The sequence below is a fragment of the Gallinula chloropus genome (assembly GCF_964237585.1).
Source record: "Gallinula chloropus genome assembly, chromosome: 1".
NCBI classification, from domain to species: domain Eukaryota; kingdom Metazoa; phylum Chordata; class Aves; order Gruiformes; family Rallidae; genus Gallinula; species Gallinula chloropus.
The window spans coordinates 188269471-188284035 of record NC_140085.1 but is presented as its reverse complement, the minus strand read 5'-3'; the positions used below and the strand labels follow the sequence as shown (position 1 = coordinate 188284035).

The 14565-nt window shown below is 52.5% G+C and overlaps 1 protein-coding gene across 1 annotated transcript in view; it reads right to left on the bottom strand.

The window, feature by feature from the left end:
• Nucleotides 1-14565, bottom strand: part of C2CD3 (C2 domain containing 3 centriole elongation regulator) — a gene marked incomplete at its 3' end in the record, with an annotated part of 51347 nt that overhangs the window by 18955 nt on the left and 17827 nt on the right. The window contains 9 exon segments of the mRNA XM_084275070.1: nt 1419-1508; nt 2915-3183; nt 4565-4685; nt 6778-6950; nt 7469-7649; nt 8828-9008; nt 10271-10517; nt 12755-12906; nt 14094-14552. Of these exon segments, the coding sequence (XP_084131196.1) occupies nt 1419-1508; nt 2915-3183; nt 4565-4685; nt 6778-6950; nt 7469-7649; nt 8828-9008; nt 10271-10517; nt 12755-12906; nt 14094-14552 (1873 nt within the window).

Below are 14565 nucleotides of genomic sequence, written 5' to 3'. Positions count from 1 at the left end.
CCTCCCCAGCAGAGCTGATCCCAGAGGAATTTCACTTTCCATTTCATTACCCACACTCATTTCACAGCAAAGCTGGAGCCCATGACTCTCCAGTTAGAGAATCTGGGAATCTCAGGAGGATTTTCTCCTCTTTTCCCATTAAAATCAACTCAAAACTTCATATTGGAGAAAAGTTGCACTACATGGAGAGCTGAGACAGTAACAGAACCATTATTGTTACAGAATCACTGACTGTGTTAGGTGGGAAGGGACCTTTGAAGGCATCTAGTCCCACCCCCTGCAGTGAGCAGGGGCATCTTCACTAGAGCAGGTCGCTCAGAGCCCCATCAAGCCTGACCTTGAATGTCTCCAGGGATGGGGTCTCCACCACCTCTCTGGGCAACCTGGGCCAGGGATCCACCACCCTCAGAGGGAAGAGCTTCTTCCTAATAGCCAGCCTCAATCTCCCCTCCTCTAGTTTAACCCATCCTCCCTCATCCTGTCACTCCATGCCCTCAGGAACAGTTCTTCCCCAGCTTTCCTACAGGCACTTTTCAGGGACTGGAAGGGGCTCTAAGGTCCCCCCCAGGAGCCTTCTCTTCTCCAGGCTGACCCAGCCCAACTCTCTCAGTCTGGCTTCACAGCAGAGCTGCTCCAGCCCTTGGATCATTATTGTGGCCTCCTCTGGACCTGCTCCAACAGGTCCATGTCCTTCTTGTGCTGAGGGCTCCAGAGCTGGACACAGCACTGCAGGTGAGGTCTCCCCAGAGCAGAGCAGAGCTGAGGATCAGAATCCTCTCTCCCTATCTGCTGGCCACACTCCTTGGGATGCAGCCCAGGATGGGGTTGGCCTTCTGGGCTGCAGATGCACATTGGTGGCTCATGTTGAGCTTCTCATCCACGAGTCCCCCAAGTCCTTTTCCTCAGGGCTGCTCTCCAGCCCATCATATTCTGGCCTGTATGGATAACAGGGGTTTCCCAACCCAGGGGCAGGACCCTGCCCTTGGTTTTGTTGAACCTCCTGAGGTTCTCCTGGACCCACTTCTCCATCCTGTCCAGGGTATTCAAAGACATTATCATTGCAAACTAACCCTAGATAGAAGAGATTATCTACATTTAGGTTTTAAAAAGTTAATCCAACACTTTCTAATCTATTTTAAACCTTTGTTTCCAGCTTTGACATCTGAAAACCAAACACTAGACCTCCACTGAACCACTACTGCTCTCTGACCTCCCATCTTATTTTAGAAAAGAAATGGCACCAGATAAAATCTTAAGATTAATGCTTATTCAGGTACTTTAGAATCTCCACCGTGGAAACAACCACCCTCCTATAAGTTATCTAACAGAGGAATGTTAATAAAGGCAGATGCAATGTCAGAGAGAGCTCTTCCCAAAAAATAAGCCCACAAAACACCCCAAAATCACTGGGGCATTACCTGATCTTTTTCTCAGCAGGTCTCTGGTTGGAATTGTGACTGTCCCAAGAAGATAATCTCTTGATGTCCGAGCTGCCAACGTCTCAGTGGCTGGAAAATAAATCATTTTTTAAGTACACCATATGGGAATGCAATAGGGCTGGACCAGCTCTGCTGTGAAGCCAGGTTGGGAGAGTTGGGCTGGGTCAGCCTGGAGAAGAGAAGGCTCCGGCGGGACCTCGGAGCCCCTTCCAGTCCCTGAAAGGTGCCTATAGGAAAGCTGGGGAAGAACTGTTCCTGAGGGCATGGAGCGATAGGACGAGGGGTGATGGGTTAAACTGGAAAAGGGGAGGTTTAGGTTGGGTGTTAGGAAGAAGCTCTTCCCTCTGAGGGTTGTGGATCCCTGGCCCAGGTTGCCCAGAGAGGTGCTGGAAGCCCCATCCCTGGAGACATTCAAGGAAGATGTCCCTGCTCACTGCAGGAGGTGGGACTAGATAGCCCTCAAAGGTCCCTTCCAACCCAAACCATCCTGTAATTTTATGATTTAAAAGTGAATCAGGCCATATCTCCTTGGAAAGGCAGGTGTGCTGCCCCAACAGCAAAGAGCTCAGTAAGCACACTGAAAACACTCCTAACCCAGGAAAAAAGGACGACATCAAAACAAACAGCCCAGCACGTAACAGGTCAAAATGCACAAAGAACTGGGGTGTGCTAATGGTTCTACAGTGGTTGGTACGTTGTAAAAGAACCCCAAATATCTGAATCCCAGAATAACAAGGTTGGAAAAGACCACTAAACTCATCAACCATTCCTGTCCTGTGCTGACCCAGATCTCTCAGTATCTCATCTCCCCATCTGTTAAAAAGACCCAGGGGTGGGGACTCAGCCCCCTCCCTGGGCAGCCTGTTCCACAACCCCACAACTCTTCCAGGGAAGAACTTTTTCCTCACATCTGAGCTGACCCTGCCCTGGTGCAGCTTGAGCCCATTTCCCCTTGTCCCATCTCCTGTCCCCTGGCTGAAGAGACCATCATCCACCTCTCTGCACCCTCCTGGCAGGTCAGTGGAGGCGCTGAGAAGGTCTCCCCTCAGCCTCCTCTTCTCCAGGCTCAACACCCCCAGCTCCCTCAGCCACTCCTCAGAGGATTTGCCCTCCAGCCCCTTCCCCAGCCTGGCTGCCCTTCTCTGCCACAGGATTCTCCAGGATTTTACACTATCGTTTCTCTGAACCTTCATTACCTCATTCCCAAGGAGGAGGCAGCAGGACACACACACACAAAGGCAGAGTCACTAATGCTGTTAATTGCACTAGTTTTTCATTTGAAAGGTGATCTTGATCACCTGGAGTCTCAGAAACCTGAAGTCTTTGCAAGAGGGGAAGCGCATCCCCCGAAGCCTCTGCAGACAGTTTCTGTGATGCTATCTCTGAGCGACAGAATGGAGGAGTCTCTCTTCTCAAAGAATATTAAGGGGATGGGATCTTTCTACAACTGCATGGGAATCATTCATCCTCCTTACCCAACTTGGTGGTCTGGTGGTAGACAGAGAAGATGATGTTGGCAGACTGCAAGAGTTCCCCCAGAGAAGATGCTTCTCCGCTGCTTTTCTTAATGATGAGGTTACAAGGAAACTCGAGGTGGTGCTGGAACTCGGGGCAGAAGGTACGGGACACGACTCGCGTGGTGCGTGTCTCTGCCTCAGGTAGGAAGGAGAGGTGCGTGCAGACGTAAGCATTAACTCCCACACCTGCATAGTACTGGACTGAAGGGTTCTTCTGTGCCACAGCTCTTCATTTAGTATGTAGAAAGAGGAGAAAGAGAATTAACATATCATAGAATTCCAGACTGGTCTGGGTTGGAAGGGACCCCAAGGATCACAGAGCTCCAACCCCTCTGCCACAGGCAGGGCCACCAACCTCCAGGCCTGGAGCTACACAAGGTTGCTCAGGGCCCCATCCAACCTGGCCTTGAACACCCCTAGGGATGGGGCACCCATCCCTTCTCTGGGCAGCCTGTTCCAGCCCCTCACCACTCTCTCTGGAAAGCACTTCCCTTTAGTATCTTATCTAACCCTTCCCTCCTCCAGCTTTAATCCATCTCCCTTGTCCTGCCACTCTCTGCCCTTTAACAAGCTGATTCCCCTCCTGTTTCTCTGCTCCCTTCAGGGATGGGAAGGCTGCAATGAGGTCCCCCTGCAGCCTTCTCTTCTCTAGGCTGAACCAGCCCAGCTCCCCCAGCCTCTCTTCCTAGGGGAGGTGTTCCAGCCCTCTGATCAACTCTGTGGCTCCTCTGACCCCCCTCCAACAGTCCCACATCTTTCTTGTGTTGGGGCCCCAGCTCTGGACACAGGACTCCAGCTGGGGCCTCTCGAGGGCAGAGCAGAGAGGGACAATCCCCTCCCTGTCCCTGCTGCCAACCCTCTTCTGATGGAGCCCAGGTTCCCATCGCCCTTCCGAGCTGCAAGAGCACACTGCTGTCTCATGTGGAGTTCCCAGAACCTCCAGGCCCTTCTCAGCAGGGCAGCTGTGCAGGAGCTCTTTCCCCAGTCTGTATCTGTGTCTGGGATTCCTTAAGTCCAAGTGCAACACCTGACACTTCACAGTGTTGAATCTCATTAGGTTCACCTGACCCCACCTTTCCAGCCTGTCAAGACCCTTCTGGATGGCTTCCTTTCCTTCTGTTGGGTCAACCACACCATTCAGCTTGGTGTCACACACAAACTTGCTGAGGATGCAACATAATCATACATAAATCATACAATCATAGATAAACCACAGAACGCTTTGGGTTGGAAGAGACCCCGAAGCCCATCCAGTTCCAACCCTCCTGTCAGGTCAGTGGAGGTGCTGAGGAGGTCTCTCCTCAGCCTCCTCTTCTCCAGGCTCAACATCCCCAGCTCCCTCACCACTCCTCATAAGACTTGTGGTACAATCTCAGTCCTTCCTCAGAATGAACCCTACCACATTGCACTGCAGCTTAAGGGACAGAAATATCCACCAACGTTCTTTATAAAGTTCTTTTTGCTTCTGCTCAGAGCCCAGTTTGACCCTCAGTCTCTGCAGATGGAAAGTTGGCTGGTTCCAATTGGTTCTGCTCTAACATTGCAGCCCGCTGCCTCCAGAGAAAGGTATTTTAGGAGAGAAACCTTTCTCTCGGCATTAGGCTTTACCTGGCTGCTGCCTGCAAACCAGCTGCTCTGTGTATCTCTACAGAGAGACAAACAGTTTGAGCAGTTGGTCCTGCTGGTGTTTTCAGGGATCGCTGGTACCTCACGCTCACATCAAGCAAACCTGGATTTAAGAGATGACAGAAAGGAAAGAACAAGTCAGCTTTTCATACAGCTACATCTGACACAGTCAATAGACTCACCTTGTAATGCAAAACTGCCTGTATTCAAGTAAAGAAAAAAGTAATTCTAGATGAAATCCCGGAATCTCAGGGTTGGAAAAGCCCTTTAAACTCATGGAGTCCAACCATTCCTGTCCTGTGCTGACCCAGATCTCTCAGTACCTCATCTGCCCATCTGTTAAGCACACCCAGGGGTGGGGGCTCAGCCCCCTCCCCGGGCAGCCTGTTCCACAGCCCCACAACTCTTCCAGGGAAGTACTTTTCCCTCCCATCTGAGCTGACCCTGCCCTGGTGCAGCTTGAGCCCATTGCCCCTTGTCCCATCTCCTGTCCCCTGGCTGAAGAGACCATCACCCACCTCTCTGCATCCTCCTGGACCCAGCACTCGAGGTGCAGCCTCACCAGTGCCCAGTCCAGGGGCACAATCCCCTCCCCAGACCTACTGGCCACACTGTGTCTAACACAAGCCAGGATGCCATTGGCCTTCCTGGCCACCCGGGCACACTGCTGGCTCATGGTCAGTCACCCAACACCCCCAGGCCCTTCTCTGCCTGACAGCTCTCCAGCCAGTCTCCCCCAGCCTGTAGCACTGCTCGGGGTTGTTCCGTCCCATGTGCAGCTCTCTGCACTTGGTGTTGTTACACCTCATCCCGTTGGTCTCAGCAATCCACTGAGACTGGCCATGTGTGATACCATCCTTCTGCCAGAAGCTGCAGCCTGGTACAGGAAGCGCAGGAAGAAATTTTAAGGATGGCATCCCACAACCTTACATAGGAAGCTTAAGTACTGACCAGTTTATCTGGCCAGGAAGCCATCCAGTACACAGGGAGAGCTTTTTAAAACTCATTGGGAGTTTTGAGGTTTGCTCATGTCTAATCACTGATTCTTCATCAAATCTGGTTGTAGTGATAGCTGTGAGGAAAACCACACATGGTCGGTATCAGTTGCCAATACAAATCACAGAACCCCTAGCTGGGGTCTTGGGGGGACCTCTGGAGATCATCCATCCAACCCCAGCCCAGAGCAGGATCCCCTTAAGCACGCTGCACAGGATGGTGCCTAGGATCACGGGGTTGGGATGTCCCCAGAGAAGGAGACTCCCCACCCTCTCTGGGCAGCCTGGCCCAGGGCTCGGGCATCGGCAGAGGGAAGAAGTTGTTCCTCCTGTTGGGATGGACCTTCCCCTGCTCCAGTTTGTGCCCATCACCCCTCGTCCTGTCACTGGGCACCCTGAGAAGAGTCTGGCCCTGTCCCTAGACACCCCCTTTAGATAGGGGTCAGTGTTGATGGGATCCCCTTGCAGTCTTCTCTTCCCCAGCTCTCGCAGCCTTCCCTCCCACCAGAGATGCTCCAGCCCCTCCTCATCCTCATACCCTCCCCAGACTCTCTCTAGCAGCTCCCAGTCTGTCCTGAACTGGGAGCCCAGCACTGGACACCCAAGTCCAGCTGTGGCTCAGCAGGGCTGAGCAGAGGGGAGGAGAACAGAACCTCCCTGGAGCTGCCGGCCACTCTCTGCTCAAGGCCCCCAGGTCCCACCGGCCCCTTGGCCATGAGAGGACACACTGCTGGGCATGGAGAGCTCGGTGCCACCAGCACTCCCAGGTCCTTCTCGGCAGCGCCGCTTCCCAGCGGGTCACCCCGAACTGTCCTGGTGCCGGGGGTTGTTCCTCCCAGGGGGAGAACCCTACACTTGCCCTGTTTGAACTTCATTTGGTTCCTCTCCACCCAACTCTCCGGGTCTTGCTGAACGGCAGCACAGCCTTCTGGTGTGTCAGCCAGACCTCCCAGTTTGGTATCACTGGGAAACTTGCTGAGGGCACGTTCTGTCCCCTGCCCAGCTCACTGATAGACATGTTGAACAAGTTCCTTGGGGCACAGCACTGGGTACAGGCCTCCGACTGGGAGCTGTGCCACTGATCACAGCCCTCTGGGCTCTATCCTCCAGCCAGTTCTCAGCCCATCTCGCTGGCCCTTGGCAGCAAATACACAGACTTTGATTTCAAACTGAAAGTGAAAGTCCTCCCACCCTCCTTACCTGAAGAGCGCAGCTGAAATTCCTCTGAGGAATCAGTCCTGGGGACCAGTGGAAGGTTAAAAGTCTGTATCCCTATTTCTTCACGATGCTGCATCGTCACCATGGCACAGAGGCGGGACAAAGGCAACGTCCCTTTGGCAACCATCTGGTCCCTGACATTTGGGTAATAATACCTGGAGACACAAAGAAGTGGCACCAGTCACACTGTTTGATGATGACATCATTTCTTTCAAGGTTGTACCTAAGTCAACATTGTGTGGCTTCAAACACTAGTTCACCTTGGATGACATCTGTCTGGATTGCTGCAAGGCCTTCTCCACAGTCCCCCCCAACATCCTTCTCTCTAAGCTGGAGAGATATGGATTTAATGGGTGGGTTGTTCAGTGGATAAGGAATTGTTTGGATGGTTGCATCCAGAGGGTGGTGGGCAATATCATCGTCAGATATGGATGAGCTCAGCACTTTTTCACTTACTACTAAATATCACAAAATCACAAGGTTGGAAAAGACCTTTGAGATCATCAAGTCCAACCATTCCTGTCCTATTCTAACCCAGATCTCTCAGTACCTCATCTACCCTTTTATTAAACACACCCTAGAAAGAGGTGACTCCAACCCCACAGCAGGAGATTTTTCGATACCAGGTGTCTATCGTTGCGACATCTACAAAGAACAGGATGTTATACTGTACCTGCACCAGACTTCAAACTGGATTCCTCCCCCAGCCGCTCCTGGTGCCAGAAACGCACTGACCAGGAGCCTCTGGACCGGGACGTCAGCAGGAACCAACAAGGAATGATGGTGTTCATCATTAAAGACGGGATCAGGGACACACAAAGTGGTTGCTGTGCGAAATGGCTTTAATTTGATGCCTAAAGACAAGCAGAGTTGGTTCAAAATGGTTATTTTTGTGTGTTTCAACCATTTTATATCTACAGAGCTTACGGAGTCCAGACGTATTGATGGGAGGTTAAACACTTGTGCCATGGGCACAAACTGGGGCAGAGGAAGTTCCCCCTGACCCTGAGGAGGAACTTCTTTGCTGGGAGGGTGGCAGAGCCCTGGGTCAGGCTGCCCAGAGCGCTTGGGGAGTCTCCCTCCATCTCTGGAGCCATCCCAACCCCGTGATCCTTCACACAGTCCCATGACCCTGTGAGCTGCAGGCCACAAACTATGAAATGTGGCTAGACACTGTTGCAGCCCACAGGAGTTCTGGAACAACAGTAGTGACTGCTGGTGTTCAGAGGAAATGGTTGGGAGCGATTGGAAACACCCAAAGACAACACTAAACCCTTTCCTACAACTGCAGTGAGTTGAATACTCTTTTGAATCACAGAATGACCAGGTTGGAAAAGACCTTTATGCTCATCAAGTACAACCATTCCTGTCCTGTGCTGACACAGATCTCTCTCTCAGTACCTCATCTCCTCATCTGTTAAACCCACCCAGGGGTGGGGACTCAGCCCCCTCCCTGGGCAGCCTGTTCCACAGCCCCACAACTCTGCCAGGGAAGAACTTTTCCCTCCCATCTGAGCTGACCCTGCCCTGGTGCAGCCTTGAGCCCATTTCCCCTTGTCCCATCTCCTGTCCCCTGGCTGAAGAGACCATCGCCCACCTCTCTGTACCCTCCTGGCAGGTCAGTGGAGGCGCTGAGAAAGTCTCTCCACAGCCTCCTCTTCTCCAGGCTCAAGACCCCCAGCTCCCTCAGCCACTCCACAGAGGATTTGCCCTCCAGCCCCTTCCCCAGCCTGGCTGCCCTTCTCTGGACTCGCTCCAGGACCTCCATGTCCTTCTTATGGTGAGGAGCCCAGAACTGGACCCAGCACTCGAGGTGTTAAGTCACCACCCCAGACATGTTTAACAGAGGGGTAGATGAGGTACTTAGGGATATGGTTTAGCATAGGACAAGAATGGTTGGACTTGATGATCTTAAATGTCTTTTCCATCCTTGTCATTCATTCTGTGATTGTTACTTGAGCAAAGAGAACGTTCCCAACTGCTGTTTACCTAAAGCCACGCTCTGTTAGGATGGATCATACACACCACTTACCATCCTCACGCAATTCAGCTCCTCGCAGAGCACCACAAGCAGCCTCTTGAACTGGGAAATAGTACTGCACGTAGCAGTCGGCCTCTCCCCAGACTGTGGACTGTAAGGGAGTGAGTCCCTTCACGCTCTCCACATGGATCTCAAACACGTGGTCCATCAGGTCATCCCCTTCTTGGTCCAACTGCAAATGAAACAAAGGAAATCCATGGGGAAAGGTCAGATCTTTAGGAAGCAGCATTCAAGAAAACTGAGAGCATAAGAAGCTAAGAAGCTCAAGATGGGAGCTACTATCTGGCAACTATCTGGTGGATAGGCAGGAATCGGCTGGATGGTCGCATCCAGAGGGTGGTGGGCAATAGCTCCAAGTCCAGATGGAAGATGGTGACAAGTAGAGTTCCTCAAGGGTCTGTGCTGGGACCAGTGCTGAGAGCAGGATTAAGCACACCCTCAGCAAGTTTCCTGGTGGCATCAAGCTGGGTGGTGAGGTTAACGTGCCTAAGGGACGGGATGCCACCCAGAGGGACCTGGAGAGCCTGGAGAAGTGGGCCCAGGGAAACCTCAGGAATTTCAACAAAGCCAAGGGCAGGGTCCTGCCCATGGATCGGGACAACTCCCATTATCTATACAGGTCAGGAGATGATGGGCTGGAAAGCAGCCCTGAGGAAAAGGACTTGGGAGGACTCATGGGTGAGAAGCTCAACATGAGCCACCAATGTGCATCTGCAGCCCAGAAGGCCAACCCCATCCTGGACTGCACCCCAAGAAGTGTGGCTAGCAGGTAGAGAGAGGGGATTCTGAACCTCAGCTCTGCTCTGCTCTGGGGAGACCTCACCTGCAAGTGCTGTGTCCAGCTCTGGAGCCCTCAGCACAAGAAGGACATGGACCTGTTGGAGCAGGTCCAGAGGAGGCCACAAAAATGATCCAAGGGCTGGAGCACCTCTGCTGTGAAGCCAGGCTGGGCGAGTTGGGCTGGGTCAGCCTGGAGAAGAGAAGGCTCTGGGGGGACCTTAGAGCCCCTTCCAGTCCCTGAAAGGTGCCTGTGGGAAGCTGGGGAAGAACTGTTCCCCAGGGCATGGAGTGACAGGACGAAGGGTGATGGTTTCAGCTAGAAAAGGGGAGATTTAGGTTGGGTATTAGGGAAAAGTTCTTCCCTCTGAGGGTGGTGGATCCCTGGCCCAGGTTGCCCAGAGAGGTGGTGGAGGCCCCATCCCTGGAGACATTCAAGGTCAGGCTTGATGGGGCTCTGAGCAACCTGCTCTAGTGATGACGTCCCTGCTTACTGCAGAGTGGGACTCAGTGGCCTTCAAAGTCCCTGCCAACCTGCTGACTGTAAATTTGGCTACACCGCCACAAGTACTTGGGGATCATGGGGCTGTTAATGAACCCACCAGTCAAACCCTTCTTATGGATCCCTAATGACAAGGATGGGAATTTACTCAATACCGTTGTAAGCTTTGGAGGAGGAGGAGCGACCAGAGTGTGGGAAGGGCGCTGTGCAATGGGAGGGACCATCCCTTCTTCAGTTTTTAGCCTCTGCAGTGCCACTATTTGAGCAGCTGACCCCATGGCCAGAATGACTCTCAGGCTTCCACTTCTCCTGCCAGTAAAAATATCCATCACAGGCATATAGCTGTCCACAGCAACCACGGGGTACTGAGCTTGGAGAAACAGGTGGGAAATCTTTGGATCTCTGAAAAATAAAACCCAAAAAAGCCCAGGATGAGGATAAGCCATCGGACCACGCTCCCACAAAGCTCATTTTAGATTGATCTCTGTTCCTCCAAACTTTGGCTTGACTACCTTGGTCTTCACAAGGCCCAGATCTCCCTGATTCCGCCCTGGTGAGGCCTCATTGGGAACAGTGTGTGCAGGGCTGGGCTCCCCGGGGCAGGAAGGACAGGGAGCTACTGGGGAGGGGGAAGCAAAGGGCTGTGGAGATGCTGAGGGCACCAGAACATCTCTCTGACCCAGAGAGGCTGAGGGACTCGGGGCTGATCAGCCCGGAGAAGAGAAGACTGAGGGGGATCTTCTCAGTGCTGAGAAACCCTTGAGGGGTGGGCTCAGGAGGAGGGGTCAGTCTGTGTTCAGGGGTGCCCAGGGACAGGGCAAGAGGCCATGGGCACAAACTGGAGCAGAGGAAGTTCCCCCTAGCACTGAGGAGGAACTTCTTTGCTGGGAGGGTGGCAGAGCCCTGGGCCAGGCTGCCCAGAGAGCTTGGGGAGTCTCCCTCCATCTCTGGTGCCATCCCAACCCCGTGATCCTGGGAGCTGTCCTGTGCAGCCTGCTGGAGGGGACCCTGCTCTGGCAGGGGTGGGACTGAGGGATCTCCAGAGGTCCCTGACAGCACGCACCAGTCTGGGGTTCTGAGATCCTGTGATCCATGAGCTGCTGAATGGAAAAGGCTTTTTTCAACAATGACAAAGCATGGCTTTCCAAAACCTAGTGCAGCTTGGAGATCTGTGGACAATGTGATGAACTGGAACAAGACTTGATACTCTGCAGCTATATTCTACTTTTATGAGGCCATTACGTGCTTTTGGGGACAGGCTTGGGCAGGGAGTAAACAAAGAGCAGGCCTCGTCACTCAGCACAATGTAAGAACCTCTAACCAAGCACTGAAGATATACTATGGAGATGACACTCTGAAAGAACCCTACAAACAGCACACTGATAATTCACAATGGCTCGTTCGAACCCCATCTGAGCTGCACCTTTTTCTGGTCTGACTACAAGAAAAGGAACAAGTCCTCTGCATTGGAAAGAATGTCCTCTGCCCAGTGTCTGAGGTGTAACAACACCAAGGGCAGAATCCTGCACATGGGACATAACAACCCCGAGCACTGCTACAGGCTGGGGGAGACTGGCTGGAGAGCTGTCAGGCAGAGAAGGACCTGGGGGTGTTGGGTGACTGACCATGAGCCAGCAGTGTGCCTGGGTGGCCAGGAAGGCCAATGGCATCCTGGCTTGTGTCAGACACAGTGTGGCCAGTAGGTCTGGGGAGGGGATTGTGCCCCTGGACTGGGCACTAGTGAGGCTGCACCTCAAGTGCTGGGTCCAGTTCTGGGTTCCTCGCCATAAGAAGGACATGGAGGTCCTGGAGCGAGTCCAGAGAAGGGCAACCAGGCTGGGGAAGGGGCTGGAGGGCAAATCCTCTGAGGAGCAGCTGAGGGAACTGGGAGCATTGAGCCTGGAGAAGAGGAGGCTGAGGGGAGACCTTCTCAGCACCTCCACTGACCTGACAGGAGGGTGCAGAGAGGTGGGCGATGGTCTCTTCAGCCAGGGGACAGGAGATGGGACAAGGGGAAATGGGCTCAAGCTGTGCCAGGGCAGGGTCAGCTCAGATGTGAGGAAAAAGTTCTTCCCTGGCAGAGTTGTGGGGCTGTGGAACAGGCTGCCCAGGGAGGGGGCTGAGTCCCCACCCCTGGGTGTGTTTAATAGGTGGGGAGATGAGGTACTGAGAGATCTGGGTCAGCACAGGACAGGAACGGTTGGACTCCCTGAGCTTAAAGAGCTTTTCAAACCTGGTCGCTCTGTGACTTTTTATTCCCATTAAGTTGGACTGGGTTAAGCAGGGATATTATTTGATCAAACAAGAACCACAAATTAACCCGGTTCCAAACCTGATGCAGCCCAGTGTCTTCAATTCTCACTGTCTACCTGTATTTGTGTACAAGGAGAGCATAATTTACTCATATGCTGCTCCATGTGGGAGGAAGAAGCTTGGCAGAACAAAAAGGCCTTTTGCTCTGAAGTGTAATTGAAAACTCTCCCACACCAACCCCAGACAACATCCTCACAGAATCACAGAATTGTAGGGGTTGGAAGAGAGCTCAAGAGATCATCAGGTCCAACCCCCCTGCCCTTCTTCCTCTCAGCATCTGTTGGGATATATCCCAACCCAAGAAAACATGGAACAGAGATGGTTACTTGAATGACACGTAGAACTGATGGAGAGGAAGTTTCACTAATCCCAGCAGTCGGTCACAGTCAGGGTTTCCCGTCTTGTTCCAAGCTTCAATGATCATGACGTTGTCCTTCAGCCGCTCCAAGTGTTTGGAAGTCAACACAAAAGGCGTCACCTGAAAGGGTTTAATGCAGAATTATACACAGGGCACAGGGAAAGCTATTTGGGAAGTACAGAGCATGCTGGAAAAGTGACATCATTCCAGTCTACAGAGCTGTGCTCTTTAGAAATGGGATTTAAAATCCCAGAATCCCAGACTGGGGGAACATTGGAAGGCCTTCTGGAGATCATCCAGTCCAAATCCCCCAAGCAGGATCCCCTCCAGCAGGCTGCACAGGACAGCACCCAGGATCACAGGGTTGGGATGGCTCCAGAGATGAAGGGAGACTCCCCAAGCTCTCTGGGCAGCCTGGCCCAGGGCTCTGCCACCCTCCCAGCAAAGAAGCTCCTCCTCAGGGTCAGGGGGAACTTCCTCTGCTCCAGTTTGTGCCCACGGCCTCTTGTCCTGTCCCTGGGCACCCCTGAATACAGACTGACCCATCCTACTGACATTTAAGGTCAGTAACCCACACTCTGTGCTGATAAATCCACCTAGAAGAACGTGGAGCAACAGAACCAACCAAACAATTCCACACCTGCCCACCAGGATGCCAAAAAGATGCCACCAACAATGTGTTTTCTCGTCAAAATGGAAGAAAGGAGAAATCAAGTTTTTTTCAAAGCTTTGACCCAAACCTTTCTGCCTATTTCTCTTTTCTACTTCAGAAATGGATGGTTCAAAGAACTGTGCCTGCAATACAGCCTGGAAACAGTGTTAATAACCCACACAGAGACAAGTGGAGCTGTTCTTATCTACTCAAAAGTAACTTAGCTTTGGAATACTGTCTGCCAGGGTGGAAAAGCACCTTTCACTGACTCACAGAACTGTAGGGGTTGTAAGGCACCTCCAGAGCCCATCGAGTCCAACCCCCCTGCCAAAGCAGGGTCCCTAGGACAGGTCACACAGGTCGGTGTCCAGATGGGTCTGGAATATCTCCAGAGAAGGAGACTCCACACCCCCCTGGGCAGCCTGTCCCAGGGCTCCCTCACCCTCACTGGGAAGAAGCTCTTCCCCAGATTGGTGTGGAACTTCCTGTGCTCCAACTTGAGGCCATCGCCCTTTGTCCTGTCCCCATAGACACCGAGAAGAGGCTGGCCATGTCCCCCTGTGTCCCACATTTGAGGTATTTCTAACCATTAATTTTATTGATTATATTAATTAAGTTTCAATCAGCATTCAACCGTGTTGGGCTTGTGACTTGCCTGAGAAAAATTAAAGGCGGGTTGTGTTGTGTCCCAGATGATGGCAGATCTGGTCGCCTCCTCCGTGCCCAGCAGCTTACAGGTTAAATAGATGTTACAAGAAGAGTGGAGCCCACCATCTTCAGCAAGAAAATCCTTCCCATTGGGCACCATCAACAGCACGTGCAGTAATAACCCATCTTCTTCTGATGAGGTTCTTTGTGTCATCAGATTATGGGCTACAGAGGTTTGTACAGTCCATGGTGGCTTCACATTGGCTTCCCCTGTCCTTGGTGAGTCCTCAGAGCTGTGAGGTTTAGAGCAGTGAGGGCATTCTGTGTTTACAATCTTATCATTTGACTCCCGAAAATTCAGCTGGGGGCTTCTTACAGCATGAGCTGGGATTGGCTGCACAGCCAACGCTGACCTGGCTGCGGTGCGGGTGAAGTCTTTGTTGTCAACTGCCAGCTCTAAGGACACCTGCATCACGCAA